The sequence below is a fragment of the Anopheles ziemanni genome, chromosome 3 (genome assembly GCF_943734765.1).
Source record: "Anopheles ziemanni chromosome 3, idAnoZiCoDA_A2_x.2, whole genome shotgun sequence".
NCBI classification, from domain to species: Eukaryota; Metazoa; Arthropoda; class Insecta; order Diptera; family Culicidae; genus Anopheles; species Anopheles ziemanni.
Genome location: NC_080706.1, coordinates 6,673,681 through 6,689,111, shown reverse-complemented (window position 1 = coordinate 6,689,111; position 15,431 = coordinate 6,673,681). Strand labels below are relative to the sequence as shown.

At 47.0% G+C, this 15,431-nt stretch overlaps 1 protein-coding gene across 1 annotated transcript in view; it reads right to left on the bottom strand.

Moving 5' to 3' along the window:
• Positions 1-1,139: 1,139 nt before the first annotated feature.
• Positions 1,140-15,431, bottom strand: part of LOC131286613 (B-cell receptor CD22) — a 68,280-nt gene continuing 53,988 nt past the window's right edge. The window contains exons 7-11 of the mRNA XM_058315592.1: positions 14,864-15,204; positions 14,616-14,789; positions 13,613-13,732; positions 13,343-13,376; positions 1,140-1,356 (exon numbers count right to left, since the gene is read on the bottom strand). Coding sequence (XP_058171575.1) covers positions 1,140-1,356; positions 13,343-13,376; positions 13,613-13,732; positions 14,616-14,789; positions 14,864-15,204 — 886 coding nt within the window. The remainder of the gene's footprint in view (positions 1,357-13,342; positions 13,377-13,612; positions 13,733-14,615; positions 14,790-14,863; positions 15,205-15,431) is intronic.

Here is a 15,431-nt window from a genome sequence, read left to right as displayed (position 1 = left end):
CACCAATGCGATGGACCGCGTTCTCCAGCTTCCTCCGCCGACGGGCGGATGTTTTCGTAATTGCCATGTGGCGTCGGGGAGGGCTTGCGGTCGGTCGCCTTCCTCGGACTCCGCTGCCGACGGCTTCCGTCCGGGGGCCGATTGCCCAGCTCGGTGCGGCCACCGGAACCGGAATCGTTATCGTACACTTCCGACCGGCAGAACTCTTCGCTCTCGTTGGTGCTGTGGCTTTGGCAGTCCTTTTCGACAGCGGGCGTGCCTGATTGCGTTAAACCGACGCCATTGTAATTGCGCTCGATGCTGGATGCCTCTGGTGCTACTTCCGGTGCCGGATGTGAATGCCGAGCTGGTGACAAACGTTCCGCGGGGGCGCTGGAGGAATCGTTGGCGGTCGCCGGTGTGTCGGAACCTGTTGGAATCGTACCCGGTTTGCCACCGGCGGAAGTTACCTTCTCGGTGGTCGCCCCTACCTCCGTCTCCCCGTCGCGGCTTCTTTCACTTCCCAACGCTAGCTGGTAGAGACCCGAGCTAGAGTTGGCCTTTATCAATGCCCCTCTCGCCTTCGGGTACCACCCTCGAAGGGATCCTCCAGCCGTCGAGCCGAGATCCTTCCCGGGACGTCGTGGTCGTCTCCAACCACCAGATGTCCCGCTTGAAGTACCCGTGTACGCGGTGCTGCTATTGCTGCTACTACTCGCGCTACTACTGCTGTTGTTACCTTTGGTAGGCTCACCACCCTCTGCTGATGCTGCCGCTATGTCTCCGGCCGGTGCCGAACTACGCGACATTAGAATTAACGAGTAGGACTTCTTAAAACTAGTTTTGATTAAAAAATTGCCCCTTTCCAGCCGGTCCAGCAACCGGTTGAACCGTTCCAAACCATAATCACTCACTCTCGTCGGCAGGCGCAACCCGGGGTTCTCCTCCATCCCTGCGGCCGATACCGCCTCACCCTGGCGAGACCCCTGCGACTGGGACGGTGCCCTATCGCGGCCGCACGGCTCGTCAATACCCTCGACCGTGCCGGCCGCTGCCGGGCAGCCCTCACCCGGTGCCGGACTCCCGGTGGAGCCCGCGGTCGAGCCGCCGTCCGTGAGCGACTCCTTCACCGTGCAGTCGGTCTCACTGTTTGGCGTCTGCTAAACCCTTGTCGGTGGCTGCAATATCATCGCAGCCATGCGTACCTTCATTGCTTCCGGCGAGCCGGGCGTTCCGTTCTGGTGCGGATGGTGCGCGGCATGATGCGGATGGTGATGGTGATGGTGCTGACTGTGGAACCCGGTCGGCGTCGTGTAGATCGAGTCCAGTGGCGGCACGCTCGTACTATCGGAGCGGGACTTTAGGTCGGCCTTTTCGCTGCAAGTACAAATCGGTGCAAAAGAATTGACGAAACAGAGTTAGAAAGATCGAATGGAGTTTTAATTTAATAAAAGAGCTGTATGTGGTATCTGGTGTCAAACAAAAGTTAAGTGAAAACAAATCCAAACTTAGTATAAGCTATGTCCTTTTAAAAAAATTACTCTATTCAGAGATTTCCATAATGTATAACATGACCCGTAAGTCAGTTTCCAGAGGTTTTAATTGCTTCGGCTTTGTGAAAACTATTCCTAACAACCGAGAAGTTAATTAACTTGACCTAATCCAACAGGAAATATCTAGAGCATTGCAAGAATCTGATTCGATGTTTGCAGAATGCATGCGTTAAGTTAATTAAACAAAGATGAGCTCAAGCATTGCAAGTCAACGTTACGAATGGCTTGCTGAACATGCTTCAACCGAATACAAAGCTCCTCAGTGGACAGATTTATGTAAAAGAATTTGTAGTGCTTGCCTTTCACCGAGTCGGTAGGCATAGTTTCCTAGAAAGAATCGAAGCTTCTACCGATAAGATTGATCGTAAAGAACCGGCTTTTAGTAAAGCGATGGAGCACCATAAGTCCATAGTAAGAGTTGTGTTCGTTTAAGGCGATATGGCTAATGGAAGCTCGACGCACTTCGAAGTATTAAAGATTTCCGTTCACGTTGAGAGTTTTCATTTTAAAAGCTTCTCTCTCAGCCGAGAAAATGCTAGTTGTTTATTCTTCCTTGGTACGACGTAAGTGCATTGGAAAGCAATTCACAGTTTGGAAACCCTGATAAAATGTCATTACACACACACACACACACACACACACACACACACACACACACACACACACACAAAAAAAAAAGGGTACCACTTCTTCGGTTGAGCCGCTCACGGGGGGCTTTTCCGAGACGGAAATGGATGGCCCATTGCTAGATGTGATCTGCAACATTCTATTCTCTGGTGATGTCGGGTTGCCTTATTGTGCCAGCCTGTTCCCAGGAGATTTCCGGACTCGTTGGTCGCTTCGCTGTGCCCTTCCGTCGTCCATTGTTGCCCAGCTGGAGCCCGCTGGACTATGACACGGGGCGAACGAAACCCATTAAGAGATAAAGTTGTAATCCGAGCGACGATCTTGATGGCAAAGGATGGATGGACGGTGCCATCGTTCCACAACGGGTGCTGATACAAGGACTACATTCCAACCGTTGCCCCAACCATGTTGTAACTCACAGTGATGGCACATCTGTTCCAGTGGCACAGATCGGCTGGTGGTGGAATCTGTGGCAATCCGGCAAAAGACCCGTTCGAAGTCACTCGCCAAACTTTGCGAAACAACCGGTTGGTAGAGGGATCTAGTGCCGACCGAAGTCTTCGTAACGCTCAGGGGAAGATGAGTTATCGAGAGAATGAAAACGCTAGTGGCTGGTAGCGAGGCCTTGTAGTAATTAATTAGAAATTCAAATTACTCCCATCCCACAAAGTCCACAAGCTACACCAGCCAACATTTAACTAACACATCCTACGAAAAAGGCATGGTATCGACATTCATCCTGTTCGAAACGAATCGCCAAGAGTAATTCCATTTGAGTCCGTATGGAAACTTAAATCCTGCTTTCGGATCATGGATTTGAAAACAAGAACTCCTGAACAAACAGGTCGGCAGCCATGTTCCGGATTGCTCTGTAGGCTCCAAGTTTCTCACCACTGGGTGTTGGGATTAAGGACACCAGCGCAGATGATCTCTCGACACGCCCTCACCCGAAGAGGAACCACTTTCGTCACCGAAGCGTTGTTCATTTTGTTTGTGTTTTTCTTTTCCTTCGAATCGTCCGTCGTAAGGATATTTTTCAAGAGGTCTCAAGTGGATCTGGATAGATTTATTTCAATACACACGCTATCGTATCCAAAGTGAATCCTTGGGAATCTCCCGCAGGGAATTAGATCGATAGGAAATGTGGGTGACGATTTGTGCTATAATCTTACATCTAACACCCTGAGGACGCTAGGGTACGATTGAAACAGAGGAGGGACGTGCATGCTTACTAATCCCTCAGATTGAACATTTAAGTTTTCTTATGCCAATGAATCAAGGACGATCAAATGCAGAAAAATGTGCAGTTTGGTTTTCATTCAATTATCCGTCCCACATCGTATACCATATTGAAAGTTTCTAAGTTGATTACAAGAAACAGTTGTGTGGTATTAGAAAATCAATTTTAATTTATTGGTTCTATACATACTGATAGCATTCAAACATATTTTTTTCTAAAATCTTAAAGCTTGTGATAATATAACAAATTGTCACTCATGTTTGTCATGCTTTTAGGAAATGATGAAATTTGTATGTGAAAAATGTGCTAATGATCTTTATTTTTCATATCCAATTTCAATGATAAACCCATTTTCTTGTTGGAATAGTCAGGTTTCAATTGAGTTCTGATTAATAATGTATAAATTCTGGTCTCAGGAGCGCGTTTGGCATGTTTTATGATTTATAATTTTTGTTGCGGAGTATGAGATTCATTTGCAATGCATGAGCATTTTAGATGTTTCTTTGTATAAGAGATTTCATCTGTACATGCATACCCTGCAAATAGACCGATCATTAAAATGTCTAGCACTTCGCAGATATGCCGAGCATTTTTCATCTCGAAGGCAGGTAACGAGGCCTTATGGTAACCACGCCACACGCATCATCATTAACATGATAATCTGCTCGGCAAGCTGATATTTATGGCACTGCGCCGTCTTTATGCTTCGCTGATATCGCACCCCATCCGCCTCGACCCCGTTCGAGTGCCATGTCTGTTGAAAGAAATGTACTGCACAACACTAGGCTCTTACGTTCCTTTATCATATCAATCAACACATTGTAAAGCACCGTCGTGTGCTCAGCGCAAAACGACCATCAGTTCAAATTGCCACCCAAACCCGTGGTGCGGGAGGGCCGATACTTCTGCCGAACAAGGACGAGCGTTACCGGCAGGTTAAAACCACTCACTAAAGGTGCCAGTCTCGCTGCCCACATTGCCCGGGCACTGGTTTATGTTTGCCGTTTTTACATGCATGCATACTTATGCTGAAGTTTATGTTGCGCTAAAGCGCGTGCAAAACCCACCCCATTCAATGGCCATCGTTGTCCCGGGAGGCGGGGAAGGAGGAACCAGGGAGGATACTCGGCGAGCGCGGCCCATTTCGGCGTCCCGCACGAACAGAATGAAGTTGTTGGCGTCGGTCGGTGTTGATGTTCATGATGATGCTGCTGCTGGTGATGCTGATGATACTTATGATAAAAATCCTTTCTACCGTGTAGCATGGAAATGAGGATGATGGAACCCTCCGCTTATCCTCCCACGGCTCCCGCCTTTTCCTTCACCTTTCGTCGGTCCATCTGACATTGCCAATAAAACGGGCTTGGATTGCGGAAATGGGTGTGGGTGAGTTTTCCATGTTGTGTGTTTTTTTTATATATCTCTTTTACTCTTGTTTTTGAGTGCCATCCCATTTGTAGCGCCATAATGCTGCGATTGCACGGAGTAAGTTGCTCATCGTCAGCACCGACACCCGGTAAACGTGTGCGCCGAGATTGTCCCGAGTATCCTGCATTTTCCGGGTTGGACTGCGAGGCTCATTTCCTCCCAGACGCTCGGGCGGAAGCGTGCCTCTTCTACGGACTACGTTTTGGAATACGGTCGGCGCACCAGGGAAAGCTTTTGCCCGCAAGAGGACTAGAGTTTTGCATCCATTCCTTCCTGCTGAAACCTTCCCTTGTACGTTTTTCACGGCGACTAGGAATGGTTTACTTAGCAAATTTTTCCTCCTCTGTTCTATGGTTTTCTCAAAGCGGTTCGTTTCGTTTAGGTTTTCCTTTTAGTTTCGCCCTTTTGTGGGAATGTTTTTCATAACCACATCCGCACACATTCAACCCAATCCCCGCCGACGTCGATCCAGATGCTCAAGCTCGAGTGAAAACATTCATTTTGACACATGACAAACATAAATACCACATAAAGAAAAATGGAATTGCATCGTCACACCTCCCAACGGTAGGTGTTTTTCACTCGGCACCCGAAACCATCATGGAAAAGATTGCCCCAACACGTGCGCGATCGTTGTTTTAGCATCTTGTGTGAAAAGATTGTAATTCCCGAGTGCATCTCGTCGGACTCGTTCACTGGATGCGTATTTGTTTGATAAAACCAACTCCATCGTCGGTTGCAACAATCAGTCGCTTTTTCTTTCCGTCACATTTTCCCGGATCAGCTGACAAAAACATGCCTCCCACCATCTAACTTGTGGGTGTTTTTGTATACTCGACCCGGGTGAAACATAAGACGGTTTCAAGCACGTTCGCCTTTGCCACCCGAACAGGTATGTATGTATGTATCACGATCAAAGGTTTCCTTTTCCTCGAACCGCAAAACCATGCGAAAGGTGTTGTTGCCGGTATTACCATCTCGATGGTAGCTACTTCGAAAAAAAAACAAAAACCCAAAAAGACAACAAGAGTTTAAAGACAAAATAAAACAAACGTGTGCAAACACACGTCCACACATCAAAGCCGTTCTTCTTCGCACGTGCGCTTCAGTGTTGCTCGGTCTCGGGTTCCTTCCAACCACTGCGGATAAAACTCCACGCCATTGTGGTCGAGCGGGCCCAACCCCCGGCGGTTCCCAATGTTTTTGGAGCAGTCGCTGCGGCATCCTTAAAGGGCGATGATTAATCACACTTCCTTGTCCGGTCGTTCTCGTCGGTTCGAATCGGTTGGTAAAAAAATAAACACTCAATCGAGAATTGACCAGGATGGACGGAAAAAGAGACGACAGGGGGACGTGGGACGTGTCTAGCAACACCTCCGGAATCTGCCGGAATAGTTCGTGCCGAGGTCGGCCGGTATGGAAATAATTTGTAACCGGACACAACGTAATTAATTTTGCCAAATTAAAGGGCTCGTGCGTGTCGAGCTGTCCTAGGAGGTTAGATACAACTTGATTGACTCGTTTCCAGTTCAGTACTTCCATGTGCTTTAATGTTGTTATAGAAGTTGATTTGTTGAAAAGTGTTAGTTATGTTTGTATTTATTTTTATAACTAGTTCCAATTTATTTTTGTGTTTCAATGATGTAGCGGGAACATTTCACAGTTCGTTGTACACATTCATCGTAAGTGTATTTCCTTTTTCAAAGTGATATCATAATGAAATGGTGTCCGAAAATATGCCGCCCGGATACTAAGTATGCCATTCATCGCCCAGACATCATTAGTTTCCGGCGATGCGAAGTAAGTCATTGCGGTGTGGCCGGTCGAGTGGCTTCCTACATCTTTCATTAATTGCCAACGTACTCAATTTTTCCGACCGATGGTCACCTTTACCCGAGGACCTTTCCAGCAGCTTGAAAAAGTGCCCCAACCGGGTGTGGGAGGCGATATGCCGACGTTTCGCTTTTTCGCACGAAGATTTGCACGGCAGCAGTTTGCGATGGAGTCGGTGCCCCTTTTCTCCCATTTTCTATGCTTCCCGCTTTATCGAGGGAGCTTCCTTTAACGCTCGGGAAAGCTCTCGACTTCATAGGGCCTTCCCGGCGCCGTAAAACTGCTTATCGACCATTTTTCTTCCAACCGGGGCTTCGTGGTGGCACACGGGCTCGGTTTTTGGTCAAATTAAGGTTAATGCTTGTAAATGACAGCTATATTTGCCGATCGCGCCCACCTTCCGAGCCCCGGCCCGTGCCCATTTGTCGCTCAATAAAAACGTCAGCTCAGCAGCGTGGGCAGGTTTTTCCGTAGCAATTTTCCCTCCTCCAGCTGGGTGCACCACGAGGGTGAATATGTTGGCATTGTTGCGAGTGTGAATAGCAGCTTCCATTTCCAAAACACGGGCTCAATGCTCGTTCTCAAGAAGCGAGATCGTGTTCTTCACGTCGGGGCGGTCTTGAGATGGAAACTTGCCCATCGGAAGGGACGAGAAGTATGTACGCACGGCTGGTATTCTACGAATTAAAGCTAATACATGGTCCGTTGTGCAATCGGTCGCATATTTTTCATCCATCCCACAATCGGGCACACCAGGGAATGGAAGGCAAATGTTACGAAACAAGCACCCGGTTCAAGGAAAGTCCCTGCCATCGACGGAAACAGAAAGCCAAACGAAACATTCGCAACGCAACGGACGAACAATTGAGGGTATTATTTATGATAACGATTAAGGAAACATTTCATTCCACTTAAACCACATTCACTTTATTTTCGCTCGAAGAGTACGCTCACGGAAAAACGGGAGAAGAAACAAAAAACAAGACAAGTGCAAGGAGCACGATTTGGTTCATTTTTTTCTCGCTTTTCGTGAGCGAACTCACGCAAGTGCTCTCGAGTTGCCATTCTTGGTTCACGTGGTCGCCACCATAAGACCATAAGTAGGAAGGAAGGAAGGAAGGAAAAAAAGTCGCCAAGAATCGCCACCTTCCCTTTTGACCGATCACAGAGATCTGCGGCCACACACAAAGAACCATTCGTTTGCTCAACCAAAAGTACGCACCATCAGCGTTCTACATTGGCCGTGCAATGTTTGACGAGTTTCGGCGTTCGGTCACGCCGTACGAAAACCTCACAGGAAAGGAAAAATTCCTACGGAAATGTAGCCCTGCCAACCAGGAGGCTACTCTGAGCGGGAAAGTCCATCACTTGGAAAATGCGATGAAAGCCTACCATGTAACGTCCGGGCAACCGCAGGGAAAGGCTGGAAAAAGTGTCCGCCAGCTGGTACGCAGCCCGGCGACGCACCGAACCCGAAGGAAATTGGGAAAAGTAAAATATAGCACGAAATTTGTTTAGATTTCCTCTGTTGCTATCTGTAATTCCGTGCATCCATCAAAGGGAATGCGGCGCAACAGAGCTAGGCGGCCGAAAAGTTGATCCTTTGCCTCCTTTTTTCCGTTTTCCTTCCCGCTGGAGGTTGAACATGGGTTGCCGGAGGAAATGGCTGATGGTTTGGTAGGTTTGCGAGGTGAAAAATGAGCATTCTTTCCGATGGATGCTATACAAATTCCAATACCAGCAAGGGGTATATAAATAACAAACATGTTGGAAACAGGAATTGGAATGGAGCAAACTATTGTTCGATGAATTGGCTTTCAATGTATTTACTAATGGGCCTTTGAACTATCCAAAACTACAGTCTTCCAGGTACTTTCTATCTAAAAGCTTGGAAAAATACAATTGTGTCCGAGAATGCCTTCGATAGACGCTCGGCATGGTTAAAACGAACAATCCTTTGAGGCTTTATTCTTCCATCACATAAGTAGAGGGTTATTCGAACAACTCTACCACAACAGGATATTAATGGGCCACACAATGAATGCGGAAATATGTGATGGATGCTTCGGTCCCTCTCGCTTAGACTCTGGAGGTGCGTCGGCCAAAGATCGGAGCGCTTTCAGGAGGAGATTTTGTTGTCCAACTTGATGGACTTCTGGGAAAATAATGTCTTTCCCTATCAACGGCAGGTGCTACTCTTTTCAACCAGTCGCCCAGGAAACAGGGCGGGTTGCAGCCTTTGGCCACATTTTCCCGGGATACGTTGTGTCGTTTTGCGGGCTATAAACTGTGCTTCCAAACTGCCTCTTTTCTAGATAGTGATTCCATAACAAGATTCCTGATGGGACACACGATGCGTGGACGGTTTCTGCCCGAGGTTTTGTGGTTTTTAATTGGATTACCCTTTTGGGATTTGGGATTGAAGATTCCGTTCTTGGAGTTTGTGGTGGTCTAGTGTCAGTACGAACGTTGTATTCCTGTAACTTCCTTTCAAAGCACCACGATTGGGTAATGGAAAACCACATGAAAACAATTCAATGTGTTGTGTCCCATGGGACTATGAAGTAGTTTTCTTATCGTAGGTTACATCAATGCTTTTGTTTTCTAAGAACAAGATCATAATCCATTCAAAGAATATTATTCATGAGCACACAAAACATGTTCAAAGTAAAGTCGCTCTAGTTTCCCCAAAATCGCTTTAAAAAGCTTTACGTAGGATAAAATAAATTTAACTCAAGTTCATTTTATTCATGTATGCAGCTACATTCCATTTGAGCTTTGGTCCGCATTGTTATATTGAAATGGAAAACGGTCGTACTGAGTACTTAGAAAATCATTTTTTCTCCATTACAGCAGGTACGAGTAACGAATAAAGGTATCCGAGTATTCCCTGCTGTTTTAGTCGTTTCAGTGTCGTTTTGCTAAAAGTTTGCTTCCTTGGAACGACTACAGATCTGTTGGTCCCCCATTTCGCGCCATCCGGAAAAAGACTGTTACCATCCAAGCAGTAATAGCTTCTATACATGTAGGGATTTAGAGACGTCTCACGACAAGGATATGTTCAATATTAAAACGAAATCTTCCCGCTGCAACGGTGCGCACAAGGTTGGCTCTCATCAGAAGGTGGCTCGCCCGTTTGGAACAGCTTCAAATTCGTGGAGCTCAGGATTCTGCCACAGCAGAAGTTGGTAAACAACCATCAGCTGGATGCGAGTCACCCTAATTGAATTCTTCTTTAATAGATTTTGGGACCACCTTATTGACCAACGTATTGTGTAGAGCTTATTGAAATTTTATCTTAGTTTGTATAAGACGTTCGGAACAGCATTCAGAGCCTTTGGGATATGTTTTAGCATTTCCCATTTTTGTTTTTGCAGCGACATAAGGAATAAAAGCAACATAGCCACAATCATAACGACTAAACTCACGTGTGGTGCTGAGCGGAAAGCGCAATTTCCTTTTTGTTCCGATCAGCGACGGCCATTTCGGGCGGTGGTTTCTGTTACGATCTCTGTCACTTGGTTGTTTTAAGACAACACAAAAAACCCCGCCTCAGTTTTCTCTGGTGATTGTTGTAACATGGATTCGATAAGGTAGGGCAAACAAAATAAACCCAGCGAAATGCCTCCGGCAGCGTTACAAAGACACTTCGGTCGGGTATTCTGAATATTAATAGGATTTAATAAGAGATTTGCGTTCCTTCGGCAGTTGTGGCTCAGCATGTGTTCGTATTTTGTATCGATGTGGTTCTTTTTTTTCGTTCGTCCCATCCACTACCGGCTTTCTTTACATGTCGGAATCGTACAGCTTCTTTTGGCTAAGCTTTGCTGCGGTCGTCCAGGAGGCTGCATTTTTACATTCTTTTATATTTTCCTTTTATTCACCACGAGCATCTTCGCTGTTCGCGAATATGAAAAGCGCTCGGTTTACACAAGCCCCCAAAACTCGAACCGATGTTGTCGGTCTGCTGTTTTGTGGCAAAAGCCAACAGCACTGAAACTTTTATGTCCCTTCTGGAGCGTCGGTTGTTGTGCTTTTATTTTTCGGAAGTACCCGTAGCGAACGGGACCGGAATCAGTTCGAGCCGCCGCGAAGATGCTAATGTCATTGTTTAGGCGGATCGTAAAAGCTTCGTGAAATATTGATGAAATGTAAAGCTGGATGGAAGGAAAATTGAATCATTGTTCACGGTCAGCGAGGGATATTGGTTGGCCGATTAGGTGGGCGGTAGGGTCGGAACGCTGAAGAAGGTTGAGTGAAGGTTACGTGAAAAATATTTTCTTGGTTGAGTTGCATGGAAGATGTATTTTGAGATTACCAAGAAAATAACCTCTTCTCACTATCGTCTGTTTTTAATCCATTTTACCATTTACAAACATCTAGAAGATGTGTCGAAACTTCAACTCCGATCCTGACGTCATCCGATGTATTTGGAACTAAATCTTTTTCCCGGCCCACTTCTCACTTTCGCTTCAAAGTAATCTGATAATGTATACGGGATATCGGTGTCAGGCATCTTTCCAAATGGAAAAATCGTTTGATGCGTCAGGGCCCTTTCTCCCTCCAACAAACTGCCGATCCTTTTGTTTGAAAATAAATCAGTCTGCAGAATCGCGATCGGGACGATGAAAAGGGTGCAAAAATCCGAGCGCCACACGATAGCTGGTCAAAATCCAATTTCGCACCTACCCTAAACTCCCCCTTGCTCCAGCCACCGTGTGTTAGCCTTCCAGCTATCAGCTTCCGGGATACCGTAACCGTGCGAGCTCCGGAACATTCGTGGGAACATGAAAAATGGATCATCGTGGCACGCTATTTGTCATGTGATATTTTCAATTTTCAGTGTCAAATGTGCAAGATTTATTGTCAATAGAATGTGTGGATAGGAACGCCGGGACGCTTCAAGATACCCATATTTTATTGGAAAGTAGAACACGGGAGAGATGGTTTCCCTTTATGTCGATTGAAGGTTGTCGGTGAAGGGGGCTTTCGGAGTTCTATTTCTTGGATGGGCCGAGAACCATTTTCTGTGATCGACGATGCAATTTGGCCAACCGAAGCTATCGCATTCGCTTCGCAGACAAACTTATCACCTTTACTTTACTGCCAAAGGTAACGGTTTTGACAGATACAGAAAGATAGATTGTTTTAATGTTTACATAGCCTTTCGCTTGTCTCTTTCTTGAACAAGCCATACTCATCAAAATATGGTTAAACTTAACAAACTTTGCAAAATGTTACATTTTGTTCGGAGGTATTAATTCCTTTTGAGTACCCTTGGCTTAGGATTAACACCACAGTACAAACATCCCTTTTACCTTGCTCAACTTTTTTTCGAAGGTGGAAATTTCCTTGCCTTTCGTTTGTTGTTTGAGGACTTCTTTCAACTGGCAACGTGAGCCAAAAGGCGACACGATAAACAGAACCCCCGGCACTAACCTCACCGGCTTCTCAGTGCATGCAAAATTTCATTAAAAAAGTAAAACTTCAAGATTTACTTCCAACATCCCACTTCCTGTTCCGGGGCGCACAACAAGAGTCGTTGATTCGTGGGTATGTTTATTTTCGTGCTTCCACCGGTCGACCTTTTCATTGTCTTGTCGTTACTTCTTCTTGTTGTTCGTCCCCGGCTTTTTACCCCTGCGATCTTTGCGGTCAACTACGACCCTTTTGTTGGAGCAGGTCCTTTTCGAAATGCCAACGGCAAGTTTCTGCCACCCGGGGGTAGAGCGTAACAAAACGGACCTACCTCGACAAAAGGTTACCTTTGGCCACGTTGTTACTTGTACCGGTGTTTGCGCGAAACAATGGTGAAGATTTTCCGCTTTTCTGGACGTATTTTTGTGTATGTTTAGCTTTTTTCCGAACGTATTTTTGTGTATGTTTGGTTTTTTGTTGTTGCTAGGGATTCGTTTGCATGTTCGTTGCGGTTAACGAGTGACAAATTTCCGGACCGGAAACTAAGAGCACAAACCGACCCAAGAAAGAGTGTTTGCTTCTCTTTCGCTCGAGGGAAGAAAGTAAATTCAAATAAGTTCCCTTCAAGCACTGATCTTTACTGGTGGAGAATAATTTAACTCGACTACGCAAAAACCGACGATAACATAAACATAGATTAAAGAAGCTTTGGTTGGAAAATAAAATCAAAACAAATCCTCTCACCCCCGGTATGGGCCGTGTCAAACCACGGAAGAGACCACCACGCCAAACTATGTAACGATCGATGGAACCGGCGTAACAATGCTTGAAACCGGTCTCGATGATGGTGACGCCGAAGACACGGACCCCAGCTGCATGCATAAAATCTGAATCATTTCGTGCTCGGGAAGCCGGAATCCTGGCCGGCACTTGTTGTGGTGCTGCGAGCATCATACATATTCACCAACGCGCGTTGCAGCAGCCGGGCACAAGATGCTGTCCGGGAAAACTTGATCGTTCGAGCGTCGTTTGACAGAATTTTAAGCTTGATCCCCAGCTTCCAGATCACAGACCGCTTGTCGGAAAGTATAATTAGATTTCCGCTTCGCAGCCAGTTCCCCGGGAGCGTCTTTGCGCCCCGGAAAAGTGCTGAGGACCGCGGGCTTCCGTTTCCTCCGAAAGGAATGGGAAGGCTCGAGCAGGCCGAGTGTCGGGCCACAGTCGAGTATTTGCCGCCACTTGAGCGCTTCAAAGGGGTACTCACCTATCCTTTTCCGACGTCTTGTAGTTGTTGCGATCTGCGCCAAAAAGGGGTGAGAAAAGAGGAAAAACGGTACGTGAATAAATGCATGAACATTAAGAAACATTAACACACACGCTCTAGTGTGCCTTGTTCGATCTGTTGCCAGTATCGACCCTGGGGCTGAAACCCGGCCAACATTCGGTTGGCGCTGACGGGGTTTGCCCATCGCATATTTGATTTTATTCGTTTTATTTCCCTCCAACCCGCTCAGACACATTGTGCAATACTTACTCCTGAAGCAGCATTTTCTCGCCCGTACCGCGTAGATGCAGAGACAGATGAGGATGAGAAACGCCGCCAGGCACCCGCCGGCTATTCCCAGCAGGTAGCTCAGCTCCAATGGTTCCACTACTTTTGGTTCGTGAACCAGCGAAGGGTCGGACGAGGACGATCCGGATGAACAGCATTTTCGGTCGAAGAAAGCGTGTGAGAAATAAGAAAATTAATTAAAGTTCAGAGTTGCTCGACAAGAAAGACAGCCAGGGACGCGCACAAACACGAACACACATGGGATTAAACAGTACGACAAAAGAACAAGGCATTGGCGTTCGGGTTTCTTGTTCCTCCCAGTTGGAGCCAGCGGGCAGGAAGTGGGTGGGTGGGCAAACAGATCTCGAACCCTCGATGTTCACAACAAACCGGGTGACATCTTTTTCCACTGCATGTTTGCCACCCGAACCCGGAGTGAGGAAAAGTTTGTGGGAAGACTTCTCCTGTTTGCCAAACGCCCACACCACCGCCATCTCTCTTCATGCCCATGTTTGCGTGAGGATGCAGAATGTTCACGTTCACGGCGAGTATAAAACTTTGACGATGCTGTTTCTTTGCGTACGCGTAATGGCTTAATTATGATCATTTGTAATGATTGTAATGAGCGACAAAGTTTTGCCTGGTCGCGTATACTTTCTCGCAAGCGGAATGGAAACTCTTTGAGACGATTTTCCCAGCGGAACCTCGGTGTACCACGTACGGCAAAAATGTCTCCGGTAATGTGCACAAAGAAAATGGCAAATGGCTGCCTTTGGCGATACGTGAAATCACGTAGAAATCGTTAAATCGTGCCGGAAATGTATTCGGCTGTGATTGTCAAAAGGTACGTTTGAAGAGCAGGTGCACGGGAGAACAAAGTTCCTTGAGGGGGGAACTTATTGGAAACGAAATTATTGCTGGCGCAAAAGACACCTGAGCTGCAAGAAAGTAGTCGAGAGTCGCAGATGAATGAATTATAGCTTACCGGAGAACATTCCTTCGACACGCAGATTGATCGCATGCCGATCGGTTCCACGATCGTTTTCGACCACCAAGTAGTAGGGCCGTTGATCCTGCAGGTCGGCATCAGCGATGTGCAGTGTGGCCAGATAGCAGTCCTCCCTGCTATCCTGCGTTACATCGTCCACTCGATAGCGCCCTACAAGAGACAGATTGAAGCGGAGGTTGAGAATCAATTAATTCCTGTACGGAAACTGTGTTCAGCTAGCTTACCGATGCCATTGCCAGCCTCGAGCCGCAGCGAGCCCCACTCCCAAGCGACATGCCGCGGTCTCGGATCGGCACAGACGATCAGCGACAGCGTGGCGGAGTCACCCTTCCGCACCGACACCGAGTGCCCGACGGCTCCGCCGGAAGCGGAAGTGGTGCGCAGGACTTGCGGCGCTCCGACGACCTGCAGTGCGATCGGGTCGGAGGTGGCCGTACGCTCCTGGCCGTTGATGAAGTTTGTCGCACGGCACTCGTACTCGCCCTGGTAGTCGTACGTGACGTTGTCTATCACCAGCCGCGACTCCCGGCCCCGGTCGAGGAAAGGTTTGCCTTGTGTGGAAATTCTGCGTGGGAAACATCGAGCGATAGAAAACGTCAGACCGGATGAGTCGCAATGGTGTAAAAATGGAGTGGGTAGGATTGCCTCCAAAAGGTCATGTGAAAGAAAAACTTAATGAATTATTGCAGTAAAGGAAATGGTAGCGCTAGAACCGGGGTGGAGATGAAAAAGGGAAGTAGAAAAAAAAACATCTGGCAGCAAACCTTAAACAAACCCTATTTGTGAGTATTT